The 14,562-nt window shown below is 37.6% G+C and overlaps 1 protein-coding gene and 1 long non-coding RNA gene across 2 annotated transcripts in view; both read right to left on the bottom strand.

Moving 5' to 3' along the window:
• Nucleotides 1-14,562, bottom strand: part of LOC131219938 (uncharacterized) — a 237,233-nt gene that overhangs the window by 6,403 nt on the left and 216,268 nt on the right. Inside the window, exons 52-68 of the mRNA XM_058214923.1 lie at nt 13,695-13,766; nt 13,367-13,435; nt 12,925-12,996; nt 12,543-12,614; nt 12,344-12,415; nt 11,504-11,575; nt 11,354-11,419; nt 9,821-9,886; nt 9,293-9,343; nt 9,022-9,086; nt 7,757-8,124; nt 6,177-6,372; nt 4,042-4,194; nt 3,321-3,439; nt 2,650-2,860; nt 1,083-1,314; nt 442-592 (exon numbers count right to left, since the gene is read on the bottom strand). Coding sequence (XP_058070906.1) covers nt 442-592; nt 1,083-1,314; nt 2,650-2,860; nt 3,321-3,439; nt 4,042-4,194; nt 6,177-6,372; nt 7,757-8,124; nt 9,022-9,086; nt 9,293-9,343; nt 9,821-9,886; nt 11,354-11,419; nt 11,504-11,575; nt 12,344-12,415; nt 12,543-12,614; nt 12,925-12,996; nt 13,367-13,435; nt 13,695-13,766 — 2,107 coding nt within the window. The remainder of the gene's footprint in view (nt 1-441; nt 593-1,082; nt 1,315-2,649; nt 2,861-3,320; nt 3,440-4,041; nt 4,195-6,176; nt 6,373-7,756; nt 8,125-9,021; nt 9,087-9,292; nt 9,344-9,820; nt 9,887-11,353; nt 11,420-11,503; nt 11,576-12,343; nt 12,416-12,542; nt 12,615-12,924; nt 12,997-13,366; nt 13,436-13,694; nt 13,767-14,562) is intronic.
• On the bottom strand, nt 10,706-10,942 carry LOC131220947 (uncharacterized). The gene is made up of 2 exons (XR_009158924.1): nt 10,857-10,942; nt 10,706-10,797 (listed from the first exon to the last, which is right to left on the bottom strand). It is a non-coding gene; the product is annotated as an uncharacterized LOC131220947 (long non-coding RNA).

Genomic DNA, 14,562 nt, shown 5'->3' with positions numbered 1-14,562 from the left:
CTTGTGGAATACGGGGACACACTCGGGGTGGGCGGCCCGTGTAAGGTGGGTGGCTCGTGTGAGGTGATACCTATGTAATTTGGGGCCCACGAGGGGGTTCGGTTGAAGTCCTAACCCATGCGAGATATGGGGCCTGGGCTATGAGATAAATGGATTAATTCGCCATGCTCCATCAGTTCCAGCTTTTAGAATAAGTGGTTAATTGTCCTGCATCAAATTGATATAAGAGTGGGAGGTCTCTTGTTCGAGATTCCTCACTAGGGGTGATTAATCTCTTGGATATTTGTTTGGGCCAGAACATCCAAATTCAACTAAAATGCATGTCACTAAAGTTAGCTGAGTTTGAGCTCTTAAATAAGTATTTTCTTTTGGCTCATTTTTCTAACTACCAAAGAATTTTAGATTCTCAAGTGATGTAGTAAGAAAATATAAATGCCATACCCATTCAAGGAGATACAACTTCTCCGGATCCACGTCCTGGTATGTGTTTGGCCTTCCACTTACAATCTCCAGAGCAACAACTCCAAATGCAAATACATCAACCTTCTCTGTCAGATGTCCACGCATGGCATACTCCGGTGCAAGGTAGCCGCTTTGGGAATATAAAGATCGCAGTTTCACATATATATACTCCAATATAAACCAACATCACGTAATAAGAAATGAAGGCCACGTTTGGATGCAGAATAGAATTGAATTATGATAATTCAATTCAATGAAGTGAAAATTGTTCTACATCGAATTGAATTGTTGCAGTTTAGCTCAATTGAGCACCCAAACGCACCCTTGAGAATATCATATTAGCTGTTTGAGGGACTTCTACAGAAACGAACATCGCGCAATAAGAAAGGCTGTGTTTGGATGCTCAATTGACTTGCAATCAAGGTGGAATTTACCAGACAGTAAAATCCTACTCCATTCATAATGACAAACCAACCCTAACATTGAAAATATGAAATGGAACGACTTCTGCCTTGGTCTTTCACTCTACATTGAGTTGGGTACTTGAAATTTAGTTCAATCAAGCATCCAAACGTGCCCTTAAGAAAGGAAGGCTAATGGGAAGTGTCATCAATGCTTACATTGTCCCTGCGACGCCTGTACTGATGTGGGTCATCTTGTCATCATAGAGCTTAGCCAAACCAAAATCTGATATCTTTGGATTTAGATATGCGTTGAGCAGAATATTACTGGCTTTGACATCCCTGTGAACAATGCGAGGACTGGATTCCTCGTGAAGGTAAGCGAGACCTCTTGCTGTCCCCAAGCATATCTCGAAGCGGGTATGCCAATCCAGATGCAATTTACTCTCTCCTGCAAGGAAATGACAGCCATTAGCATTGAAATATAGTACAATCAAGCTTTCCTACATCTAGCTGTTACAGTAGGATTTTGAATTGTACTCTGCGTCCCATGCGCCACCGCAGGTATGTGGGTGTGAGGTCCAGACCGTTCGTTCAGTGGGCCCATCATGTATATTTAGTGGCCAGAAAACAAGCCAGTCTAATCATCAGGTGGGCCACAATCCTGTCATGGTTCACCTCATGACAGGATATTTCGGCCATGGTACATACATGGGGGGACCATTCCATATGAACAACATGGATCTTGCTAACATGGAGCACATTGGCACATCCCATGCAGCCTTCTAGACCATCTATATAGTCGACAAACTCTTCATTGATCCCCTATCTCAAAAATCAAACAACTTCATAAAACTCTAATCCATTGCTCACTTTTAAAAGATCAAGAAAATTTTAAGATCGAGTCTCCAAAACAAAATTTATATAAGATCATATTATTAAAAACAGCTGAAAACTGCAATCAACTGATCCATGAGAGTGGCCTATCACTAGGTCAATTCATATTCTTCAAATCGATTGAATGCACTGTTCAAATTTTATCACTGACAGAATGGTACAAGGTTGCATTTGGATGGCCTATTTGGTTGCCACTTTAAACTATTGAAAATAACCAAATTCCCAATACCCCTGTAAAAATGCTAATGGCCTGTTTGGTGGCAACTTAAAAATGAGTTCATCTCATTTAGGGGGCGTTTGGATCGTAAGCTACTAAATTAGATAATTAAGCTACTTATTCCACAAGTAGCTTATCTTAGTTTCTACTTATTAAGAAGATAAGTATGTTTGATAAACAACATACTTATCAACTTCTCCTCTCTTTCGTCTCTCCTGATGCCTCTCTTCAGAAACTAATGAAAAGTAGGAAAAAAAAAAACTGAATTGATTGTGTACTTTTAAGTAAGAAGTTACTTATAACTAATCATAAACCAAACTTGCTTATCTGAATTAAGTCAGTTATCTACTGCTGTAAGTAGAGAAAGTAACTTATTTGGTGGTATCCAAACGGGCGCTTAGTTAACAGTGATTATGTATTAGAGATTTTGGTAAGGATTAAAAAAATATCTTGATAACCCATAATTCATGCAGAGAAATGCTCCAGTGCTCTCAAAGCACTTTTAAGTTATAGTGCTCTTAGTTGCATCCATTCACTTGGATTGTCTAATCAGTCGAGTTGAATTGTCCATTTAAGTTTGGAAAAAAATTAATGGGGTTACAATGCAAAAATATCACTTATTGCATAGTCCAGTATATAACTTCATTAAGAAGGGAGAGGACAGTAACGTACCAAAGAGAGCTTGATCCAGGCTCTTGTTTTCCAGATACTCATAAACAAGTAGCCGATGTGCTCCCTCGATGCAGCATCCGTGCAACTTCACGAGGTTTCGTTGTTGGACAACAGATATAGCAGCAATCTCCGCTACAAACTGATTCTTTCCTTGGTGAGATGTTACTGAGAGTTGTTTCACAGCCACTATCCGCCCATCTAGCAATGTGCCCTGTAGTGCAAATCAGATCAATTGGTTTTCCTTTACAAGCATTTTTCATTTGGGAATTGTAGTAGTAGAAAAGTGTATGACAATTTCCATACACATACTCAACCTACGGAATTGAATGATTTGGATGTGATGCAAACCATGGATCTAAAGTGCAGTATTAAAGATGGCTGATGACCTAAATATCTCTCAAATTTGAAGATCCCAACCATTTGATCATTGTCTTTTGTTCCATTGAATGTGAACAATTGCTGGGTTTTTTTTTTTCCTTTACCATTTTTTCATAGGTTGCCTTTTTTTTTTTTCCGTAGATTACCCATCAAAGGTTTGTGATTGTTCCATCAGGGAGTGGGCTTCCCTCATCCGCAGCTGGACCCCACATGCATGCAATCACCATACTAAGGCTCTGGAGCATTTAAATCTTCTGATGATTGTATAATACATAGAATAAAAACAAACTGACCTTAAAAACGGGGCCAAATCCACCCTGACCCAGCTTATTTGCAGGATTGAAGTCTTCAGTGGCGGTCTTCAGTTCTGCGTAACGGAAAGTGTTTGGTCTGGGACCCATTCTTAAAAACTCTGCAAATGCACATAAAAATGTAGGTTGCATTCATACATTCACTTCAATCCAATACATGGACTTAGAAACATTTATACTATTAGCAGTTGAAGTTACATTTATTTTGATTGCTCATTGGATTTGGATATATCTATTTTAGTAATCATAAGAAAAATTTAAGGAAATAAAAATATACCCAGTTGAAAACAATTAAACCAAATGAATGGGATCGGCGCATTTAGGGTGTGTTAATTTGGATGTGCTATCAAATTGAATCGCAATCGTGCATCTAATAAAGTGGAAAGCATCATATTTGAGTTTCCTTAACATTCATATTGAGGATCTGGGGTTTGAATCGCTATCTCCTCTTGTTTAGATGGAACACTTGCAATTCAGTTGACTTGTGCATTCAAACACATAATTAGGCCACATTTGGATTTTCCCATTTACCAAAGATATTTGATAGGCTAGCACCAAAGCTTGTGGTTTGGAAAAACCTCCAACTGTGATTTGGTGGTACATCCAAATGCACCTTTAATGTACTCTTGAACTGTGCTATGTGACTTGAACATTTCTGAAATCATTTTTGTATCTTTTAATTATTTATGAACTTCAGAGTTACCTTCATCTTCATCAACACTCAGCCTTTTACTCCTCTTCCAAATAAAAGCTACTAAAACAAATATAATGCTTAGAACTCCAGCAGAAACCGAAATTCCAACAGCCAAAGCAGTCTTGTTCTTCTTTCGTGAAGTCCCAACAGTAGGTTTGAAATCTGGACAAGAACTCAATACAGTTAGTCAATGTTGAACTTTCAGATATATATCCTAGAATATACTTTTAGAGGAATGCTAAAAGTGGACTTGCATGTGGTGATCAGGACTGTTGATTTGGTGAGCCATCACATGGATGGACCAAAGATAGGATTATTGTAGCCAGCCAATTAGTAGTGGTCAAATCACTAATTCACTATGACTTATGAGCCATACATTGAAACTTTTGAAAAAGAGCGACCCAGCAAAGACTAAGGCATGAGAATATTAGAAAATTGGTTTGGTTTTATTTCAGGGAGATCTACTGCTGAGGCTAATCGCCTACTTAGACAATTGATGGAGAAATAGAGGGAGTGGAAAGATCTCCACAAGCTCTTTATTGACTTAAAGAAAGTTTATGATGGGATCCCTAGAGAATTAATTGTGTAGGTGCTAGGAAAAAAATAAATTTCAAAAGGATGTATTGATATGATTAAGGATATGCACGAATGAGCAGTAATAAGTGTGAGGACCACTAGTGGAGAGACAAGTCAATTCTCAATTGCTATAGGCTTGCAACAAGGGTTGGCATAAAACTTCTATCTCTTTGCATTTTTATGGACAAGTTAATGAGACATTTGTAGGAAGAGATCCCTATGTATGTTTTATGCCAATGAGATAGTCTCAATTGACAAGCTGAGGAAGGGTGTAAACACAAAGCTAGATTTATGGATGTGAAATTATTGAGTAGTCTCCCTTTGAATGGTGAATCCTCTAAAGAATACCTTGGAAATCATAGGGAATTTACTTGTCAATGTATTCAAATTCATTCGATCTTTTAGTTCCCTACTTCACCTTAATAGTTATGCTATGATGTCCCTTGAAACATATATGTAGTGGATAGACTTCTGTAACCATGCCATAGTTGTTTACTTGACCAGAATCTCTTTTTAAAATAAATGGAATGGCTAATTCCATGAAAGAAGTCTTTTTAATGAGGTACAACTGGAAATTTCTATTTATTTGTTATAGAATCGGCCAAGAGGTGCTTAAGAATTTACAAAGCATATGGAGTACAATTTTAGTAACAAGAGGAGTGAGAATAAAGAACTAGTTAAGATTGTTGAGCAAGAAGTTTTCCAAAAATGACTTCTTTTAATACTTGATTAGTGGAGAGAATGAAAAGGATGTTGCCCATAGAATTCAAGCAGGGTGGAAGAAATGGAGATGTGCCTCTAGAGATTTATGCGATTATTGTGTACTACTCAAACAGCCAAAAGAATTTTTTTATAGGATAACCATAAGACCAACCATGCTTTACGAGACACGTTCATAGGATAAATGTGGCTAAAATGAGGACGTTGAGATGTATAAGTGGCAAGACAAGGGAAGATAAAATTAAAAATAAATGCATTAGGTGGAATTAAGGAGTGATAGGAATAGGCAATAGGATGAGGGGAAGTAGACTTATGTGGCAAGGAATGATAGAATTAGAAATAAAAGCATTTGGTGGGATTTAGGAGTGATAACAATAGGTAATAAGATAAGGAAAAATAGACTTAGATAGTTTGGTCATGTGCAATGAAGATTAAAAAAATAAAAAAATAAAATACTGCACTAGTTATAAGGAGCAGGTACATGTTGAAGGCTCTAAAAAGGCAAGGGAAAAACCCAAAAGAATGTGGGTTGAGGTAGTAAAAATAGACTTTAACCTATGGTCTAACTGATTTTATGGCATTTGATGGAGTGGAATGGAGGAAAAGGATTAATGAACCCAGCCCCAATTAGTTGGGACAAGGCTTAGATGATTATGATGATTTTTGGCCAATGGTCCATCCACGCAACTACCACCCGACCAACCAGTTGAAATTACCATCCATGATTACTACATATACAGTTGGGATTCCACTACATAGAATTTCTATGAAGAGCATTGAACAATAACAGCATTTCTCTTAGTCCTATTATAGAATAAAACTCCAATCACAAATTCTTTTAATCTTACTGGGAGTAACACGGATGGCCGATATGGTGGGTCCATACGTTCCCGGGGAAGGTATACAGCAAGTCCCCTTTCCAGCCCAAAGGAGATGAATTTCAAGAACGCTTTCCGATACCATAACCCATCGTTCCTTCTCAATGGCTCTGAAGGAAACACCTGCTTCCCTTTTTATATCGAAATCTTTCCATTCCAATTTTCCCTGCAACATTAACTTGGCTTCAAAACTAATAGAAATCGTTGTCATACGTTCCCGGTATGCCAGAATATTGGTGGATATCATCTTCGCAGGACTGCGCCCTCTTGGAAGTGGCGTCCCCGGTATGCCAGAATATTGACCCTCATGGGCAGAGGAAATGTGGTTATTCAGCTCATCAAGAGAGAGGGCAATGGCCCTGCGGATGGCCTTGCATGTGCGGTGAGCGAGAATCAGATGACAGTCCTCTATCTTAGTGAGTTGGACCTCCCGGATCTAGTTCGGGGTAGGTGTTTCTTAGACAAAGCAGGCCTTGGAGTTATAAGGAGGGTCCAGAAAGGTCCCTAGTTCATTTTTGGGTTATTTACCTTGTATAGGGATGGTCCTGGCGGGCCCCTGCTGATGATAGGTTCCCCTGAAATTCAGAGGTTCCCGAAATGTGTGCAGTCTGGATGCCATATATGAAAGTTACTCTTCTTAAAAATAAGTAAATAAATAAATCCATTCCATTAAAAAAAAAAAAAAAATCGTTGTCATAAGGAATTCAAAATTTTTTTTTAAAAAAAGAATTTTGGTAAGAAGAAATGGTAATTTGTTATGTTGGGACTCTTTTCAAGTAGATGGAATTCAAGAAAACATCAGCCATTTTCAAATTGAATAATGCTCATTGGAAATTGCAGTCTGTATACCTTGATCAATGTATAATGCATGGAAAAAGAAAATAAAAAGCTAGTTCATGATTAGAATAATCAAAGAGTTTTGCTTAGATCACATGATCTAAGACAGACAGGAATTGTTTGTGCCCCTTGCCCACATGAAGGTTTTTTTTTTAATAGATGTGTATTAATCAGAAAAATCTGGACTTCAAATCCCCATGTGGCACACCCCACTTTTGAGTTTTGGATCTGCCTCATTTTTAAGCTCATGTCCTAACATGATCTGGAGAAACTGATGGACGGAGTGGATTTCACATCGACTTCGACGTAGACCCACATAGCTTCTGCCTTTAAGAACTTGTAGGTGGGGGCACAGGCAAAATTCGCTTCCATCTGAGACATACACCAAGTGGGCCCTACCACCTAGATGACCTAGCCCATTATGCCAGTCCACACTCATCAGGCAGGCTGCACGTTTATGTCGAACGTGCACTGCTGCCAATTTTCAGAAACAAAGCAATTATTTCACTCTTCAAAAATGTCTGGCCTTACAAATTTTGGCCATATGATCTACACATTGGGTCTCACGTGATGGACGCAACGAATGTCCTACACATGCGAGGCTGGCACGTGTTTGCACGTAAAAGCCCCTGTGGGTCTATCAAACATGTGAGATTTGAGTTGAAAAAAGAAAAAGATCTTGGAAAGTCGAGAAAATGTACTAATACACATACCTGAAGGTAAATATCAAAAATGCGTTTTCCAACGCTTTCCCGAGTTTGTGAAAATTCCGTCTCTGCGAATCTCAGATTTACAGTGTAGTTCCCGTTTTCGAGCCCCAGACCATAATATCTCAGTGATCCTGGTGATAGCCTGGCGTATTGGAACAGCCCCGAGTCTATTGTATTCGGAAATTCTTCTTGAGTGTACCTGTAATAGCTGGTGTTGCTGCCTTCACTAAACCTTCCAACATTGCTGACGGCCCACTTCTCTGTGCTGGCCACATTATAGGATGCTGGGCCCAGAATTGCAATGTCAGCTTCATACTCTGTTTCAGTAGTTGTCATTGTGGGCCCACCACACCTGATCGCAAATGAAGAATCTGTAGATCAATGGAACAGTGAGACAATGATCAGTGTATATATAGCATATTTGATGGATTGTTCATATGCAGTGGTACGGCGATCTTTGGGTCATGATCAGATGGTGGGGCTCATTGCCTCATCGTATGATCATCATTAGATCATGATCTGCGGCACTCTTTTCAATGAACATGGAAGATCCAATACAGAAAATGAAACATGGATCTCATTAAACTGAAACTTAATATGATTACATAACACTAGCATTGATGGTCTAACATGGACCCTATAATGGGTGGGCCATAACCGAATGACAACACCATTTAGATGATCCTAATCATTTGATCAGATAGATGCTTTAATAAGAATGTCCTCCATTTGAGCAACTAGGATCATCAAACTGGAGTTATTTTGAGGCCATTGCCATCTATAGTGAGTAATAGATGATGATCTATGTGGTGGGTACAACCTGATACATGGCTTGGATGTCATACATATTGCATGTAGAGGTGCAACAAACCTCTGATTACTTTCAAGTGTTATATCATAACTATAGTTAAACCACATAAATCCAAAGAAACAATAAGAACCGGAAGCTCCCACATTTTATAGGACAGCGATCTCATGCCGAGGGGACCACTGTATGGTGTAGATATTGCAATTGTGGATGAGATCTAAACCATTCGGTCAGCTGTTGTGTTAGTGAATGGGGCATAGACCAAACAACACATTGATTGGATGATATAAAACGACTAACTTTTTTTTTTTTTTGGAAACATGATGAACAAATATGGATGGAAAATGGATAACTCCAATGCACCCAGTGGAATAGGACCACTGCCCCATTTTATTTTTATTTTTATATATAGAGAAAAAAAGAAGATTATTTATTGATAGAAATGGAAAGAGTGGCTTACGGATTGGAGGGTTCCGATGGCATGGAAAGCTGCGCTGAAGACAATTCCAGATTAAAGGCAAACCACTGAATGCACAAGAAAAATGACTGTTAAATAATGGCCATTATATGTTGGAACGACAGCCATTGATTTGGTTGTTTTGACTCAATTAAAATGCAACATGGATAAAATCAATGTAGGAAAAGGCAGTATTCAGGTGGCCAGGTATATAATGCTGTGAACCAATGTTTTTATTGTTTTGACTCATTTAAAAAATGTCATTGATAAGCACCTGCTGATGGTTCTGTTAGAACTATCTGCGAAATTATTAAGCACCAAGTTCCTGCCACATAAACATCAGAGTGTCAGTATCATAAAAAGATGTTGAAAGAGAAGTGCTCTTATGATGCACATGTGAAAATGTATGTCCTTATCGGGATCGTTGATCAAATGGGCCATGCACCAAAATTACAGTAATCGGACAGCTCTGACTATCCAACTGTTTTACATTTCTCCTACCAAGTGCCTTTTGAGTGATCATCTCTTTTGAGACCACAATCCGGTCACCTTATCTTTCTGGGGCCCCACCAAATCATCAGTCCTGATTGGTTCACACATTCCAAATGTATGCTAGAGATGTTTTCGAATATTTTGGACATCAAAACATTGAAACTATGTTCATATCATGATAAGAAAGAAAGAGGATTCGATCCTAGCCCTGGAAATTGCACCCAGTCTGCATTTAGCAGTGTAAAACATGGTTTTACAAGTATAAAAAATGGTGGTGAAAGGAAGAAGGTTTGTGCTTCCTCAGGCATACAAGTTTAAGCCTTCTTCTATAACCCAAGATGGAAAGCTTCCTGATAATTGATTGTATGATAAATCTCTGCAAATAATAAAAAAGAATATCAAAGATTATCCAAATATTGAATGTAAGATGGCATTTATCAAATAACTAGACACTAAGTTATATGATCATGATCATTAAAATGGCTATCTTGGGCATACAAAACACTATCCGTATGGTTGAAGAACAATGGAAATTTAGGGCCTGTAATGCCTATCTGTAGAGAAAACTATTCTGATTTTGGTTGCCAAAAGTTAGTTGAAGTGACAGAGCTGTTTGATTGTGCTTGGTGGCTTGAGCTGTTGTTCACTGTCATTTGCAGTTGTGGAAGTAGGATGTATCTGTTGGCTGTATTGCATTAAAAAGAAAAAGACAGTAGCCCGTTGGCATTCAAAAATCAAATGGTTTCTCTGTGAAATCATGGCGATCGACGGAGACATAATGGAATCTTCACTATTGAGACATTTACATAAATTAACGGCAGGGATAGCACAGAAACATGATCATATGTTATGTCAAAGGTTGCATTTCAGTGAATTATTGAGTACAATTCCAGTTATTAGTTTAATAGAAAGGAAATAACCAAATTGTAGTAACCTTCAAATACATGGTGTGTATTTCAAGTTGAAGTTATAATGTAATTTCCCACGGTCTGTTAAGGGGTGCTTCCTGACGGATAAAGCTGGGCTCAGCGCCATTAGGAGTTGTAATTAGGCTTGCTTTATATATATATATATATATATATATATATATATATATATATAACTGGATGCCCCATAATCGTATTTCCTTGAGCAGTGGTTTATATATATATATATATATATATATATATATATATATATATATATATATATATATATATGATAGGAGGGGCAAGCCCCTTAGCCTGTTTTCCTTTCCGAAATTGTTTCCTTTGTAAATTTTTCCTCATCAATGGACCACAGGTTTTTCTTTTAAAAAATTTAAAAAAAACAAAAAAAAAAAAAAACAGAGGGGGTGGGGGGTGCACAAAAAACTAGTCCTTCATCATGGATACTATAGAATGTAAGGGATGTTTGGATGGAGGAAAACCAAAACATGGATATGGAAAATTAAGGGTGCGCAAAAAACTAGTCCTTCATCATGGATACTATAGAATGTAAGGTATGTTTGGATGGAGGAAAACCAAAACATGGATATGGAAAAGTAAACTAGAATCCTCAGGAAATGGAAACCCATGGATTCCAATTTCCCTTCATCCATATGTTTTAGATTGCAGTTTTACATGGATTCCATGTATGCTCACCTCATGCGTCTTCTTCACCTTAGAAGTTTTAACATCTTGGTTTCTTTTTTGGGAGATATGAATATTCACAATTTTGAGAAAAGCTAGGAAATGGAAACTGGTTTTCAAAGCTACTTACATGGTACCAGAGATAGAGATTAGAATTCCACTCAATGCTGCATCGAAACACAGCCTAAGGCTATGACTATTAAGTTCAGTACAATTGAGTGAGATGAACATACACATTACGAAGTTTATTGCTTTTTTGGGACGGCAGTGCACCAGATAAGCTGTTGTTTCCAAGAAACCTGAAAATTGCAATGAAGAAATAGATGCATCAAAGAGAATTATGTAAAGAACATAGGATTGAGGAAAGGTTGTTTGATTCTTACAAGTAAATAAGCGAACTCATATTGAAGAGAGAGTCTGGAATTTGGCCGCTTAAATTGTTGAAGCTCAGATCCCTACAAAAGTAACCAACATAATATGATAGAAGAAAACAAAAATGAGATGGAATTACTAAGAAGGCGAGTCAGAGATCAACAGCATGTGGCAAATCCTTTGAATGGGCCTATTAGATGAATGGTCCTGATTATAGTGTGGTGAGGCACAAGCGATACCCACCAGTGTGAGAAGCAACAAATGACTCCATTGGGTCACCTTGACTCAAAAACTTGCCCAAAATGTTGAAAGTAGAAACTCGATAATTAATAAACCTTTTTAAAAATGTATTATAAAATACACAAACTAACGAAAATAAGGAAGCCCATTTGAGTTTTTTAATCAGTGGATGAGTTCCTCATTGATTCAACTTGAATCAGAATCCAATCCAGTTGAGTTGACGCGGTGAGTTTCTTAATCTAAGATTGCCTATGTCCGGCACCTCTAGTCTGCTTCTTATACCAAGATAGCCGAAGTTGATTGAGTATCTATGAACTTCATGCTTGCATAGCACGCACTATACACCGGACCAGGCATCTCATCGGCCCTGCCATTTTAAAAATGAACCTTTTTCTCACTAAATGTCAGCAGCTAGGATCATCCAAGTAGTGTGATTTCTGGACTAAGACAATTCACTGCCGAATAAATGGTTTTGATCTCATCCATTTATGTCCCATGTAAACCAATGACTTAAAGGCACTGGCCTCCACTCCAGTCATATAGACTACAAATATTTGAACTCAGTAAGTATAAGATTGTAATTTGAACCAAACATAACTTGAAAAACTCACATCTGCATCAATAATCGGTGTTTTCCAATGGTGGATGGGATAGTACCAGAAAGCATATTGTTTCTTAGGACTCTGTAGGGAAAAATACAAATTAGATATGAGTATGTTGCATTAAGCTTCCGAGGCATGGATGAAAAACAAAAAATAATATCTAACAAATTAGTATTACTACATGTGCTGAGAGAAAAGATGGTCTTACAAGTTGGTTAAAGATGTCATATTCTCAATAAAATTCAACGATGAGCTCCCATTAGACACATCACTAAGCCGCCTGTATGAGTACACAGTTAGTTAAGGCCATGTTTGGAGAGAAACAATTCACAATTTTCAAGAGTTCTACTTTAAAAATCAAGATATTCACATATGGATATAAAAGAGCTATGTCCTTTTTTCCTACACAACAGAAGAGACCCATTTTGCAAATTTGATAATTCTACCTAGGCTGTGTTTAGTTGCACCAAATATCATGATATTTGGTGCAACCAAACACACCCTGGAGCACAAATTCCAATATCGGAAATTAGTAATGTAAAGGGAGAACAAAAAAATAATAAAACAAGTTAATGAACACCAACACTCACAAATCGGTCAGTGAGGTCAAATTAGAAAAACTCGATGGTAGCGGACCCTCAAAAGCATTGCCTTGAATATTCCTGCATCAACATTTTCATAGTTACAAATACTCTTTCAAAAAGAATTCTATGGCATATCAAGGAAAATGAGGTCTGCTAAGTGCACTTCTTAAGAGCTCATTTGGTTGATCCCTTTTGAAGCTAAAAGAATGACCAATTGTCCACTTTTGACGTACATGTGTGGCCCACTAGATGACCGGTCATGGAACGTGGTGGGAATCCCTATCCTAATTCAGAAAAGGATGTGGCAGGAAACCTCCTTTGAGTTTGGATAGAATTCATGTCCACCACCAATGGATGGTGGGAGACCTTGTTATGCAATCCCATGCATATATACCAAATGAGAAGACAGGAGTAATAATCAGTATAGAACTCGGAAGTATTAGCTTACAAATTGGTAAGATTCCAACTCCCAATGAAATCAGGTATCTTTCCTGTGAATTGGTTATCAGATGCCCACCTGAAATCCATTAAGATTTTCCACTAGATATTAACAAATTAAGGGATTGGAAATGATAGACATGGCATATAAGTAACCAAAATTGAACTGTTTGAAATCATGGGGCCAACGATCCTAAGCTCTGGATAATGGGCATTAGTCTGTTGCATTCAAAACATGCGAAGTTTTCCATTTAAAAACCCATTGGATTCAAGAGCAATCTAAGGTGGGGCCCATGATTTTGATGGTTTCCACATTTTGTGTAATCACAAGCTCTTACAAGATCTTCATGTTTCTCAAGTCAGCAAACGTTGAAGGAATCCCGCCGCTCAGCCCACTGCTATCCATGTATCTGTGAAAAGTACATAGATCACGAATCCAATTGTAAGATTTCTTGTGCTATTATCAGCTATAGGAATGCTCACATCATCTTAATGGTCGGAAAATAGCTGGCCATTTAATTACATTTCTCAAATAGTCAAAGTAGTTAATATGAATTGAACAGCCATGTACCGTAAACAAAAGGTGTAAGAATGGAGTTTTACATTTTCCAACAACCACTTCCTCTCTGCAAAATACATTTCCCAACTTCTCATTTTTGCACTTTTTTCTCAACACATTTTTGTAGTTTTCCATGTTATTATTTTATTATTCCGTAAACAAATAGCATGCTTTGAATTTCTAGTGACTCATTGTTGAAGTTGTTTGGGGCCAATGATCTAGCAATGCTCCTTAGAGGAGTTTTGAGGTCCATTATACTTTTTGGGGGATGGATTTTCTGTAACCTAATTTCAGACTTGGGCTTCATCTATTATGGGAGCAAATAGTGTCTTGAGAAAAGCAACTCTGGAAAAAGTGATTCATGCGACTTTCCTTCGCAATATTTAAGTCATAGTCTCTTTTTTGTTTGTTCTTTTCTTTTTCATAGTCTATTTCATGATGTATTTAGTAGCAGTAAAAGTTTAGTTCGGTGAGTGCTATTATTTCTCCCATCTATCAAGATATCTTAGCGGGGAACTAATAGGTTAGCATATTATCTTTTTGTCCAAATATCCACCTAGAACTGACATTCCAATCTCTTTTTCATATGTAACCAAATAAAAACAAAAACTATTTATCTTATTTCTAAAAACCAATGGTACATGGTA

Source organism: Magnolia sinica, chromosome 12, assembly GCF_029962835.1.
Source record: "Magnolia sinica isolate HGM2019 chromosome 12, MsV1, whole genome shotgun sequence".
Taxonomy (NCBI): domain Eukaryota; kingdom Viridiplantae; phylum Streptophyta; class Magnoliopsida; order Magnoliales; family Magnoliaceae; genus Magnolia; species Magnolia sinica.
The sequence above is the reverse complement of the archived record's forward strand: the minus strand, read 5'-3'. Positions and strand labels throughout refer to the sequence as shown.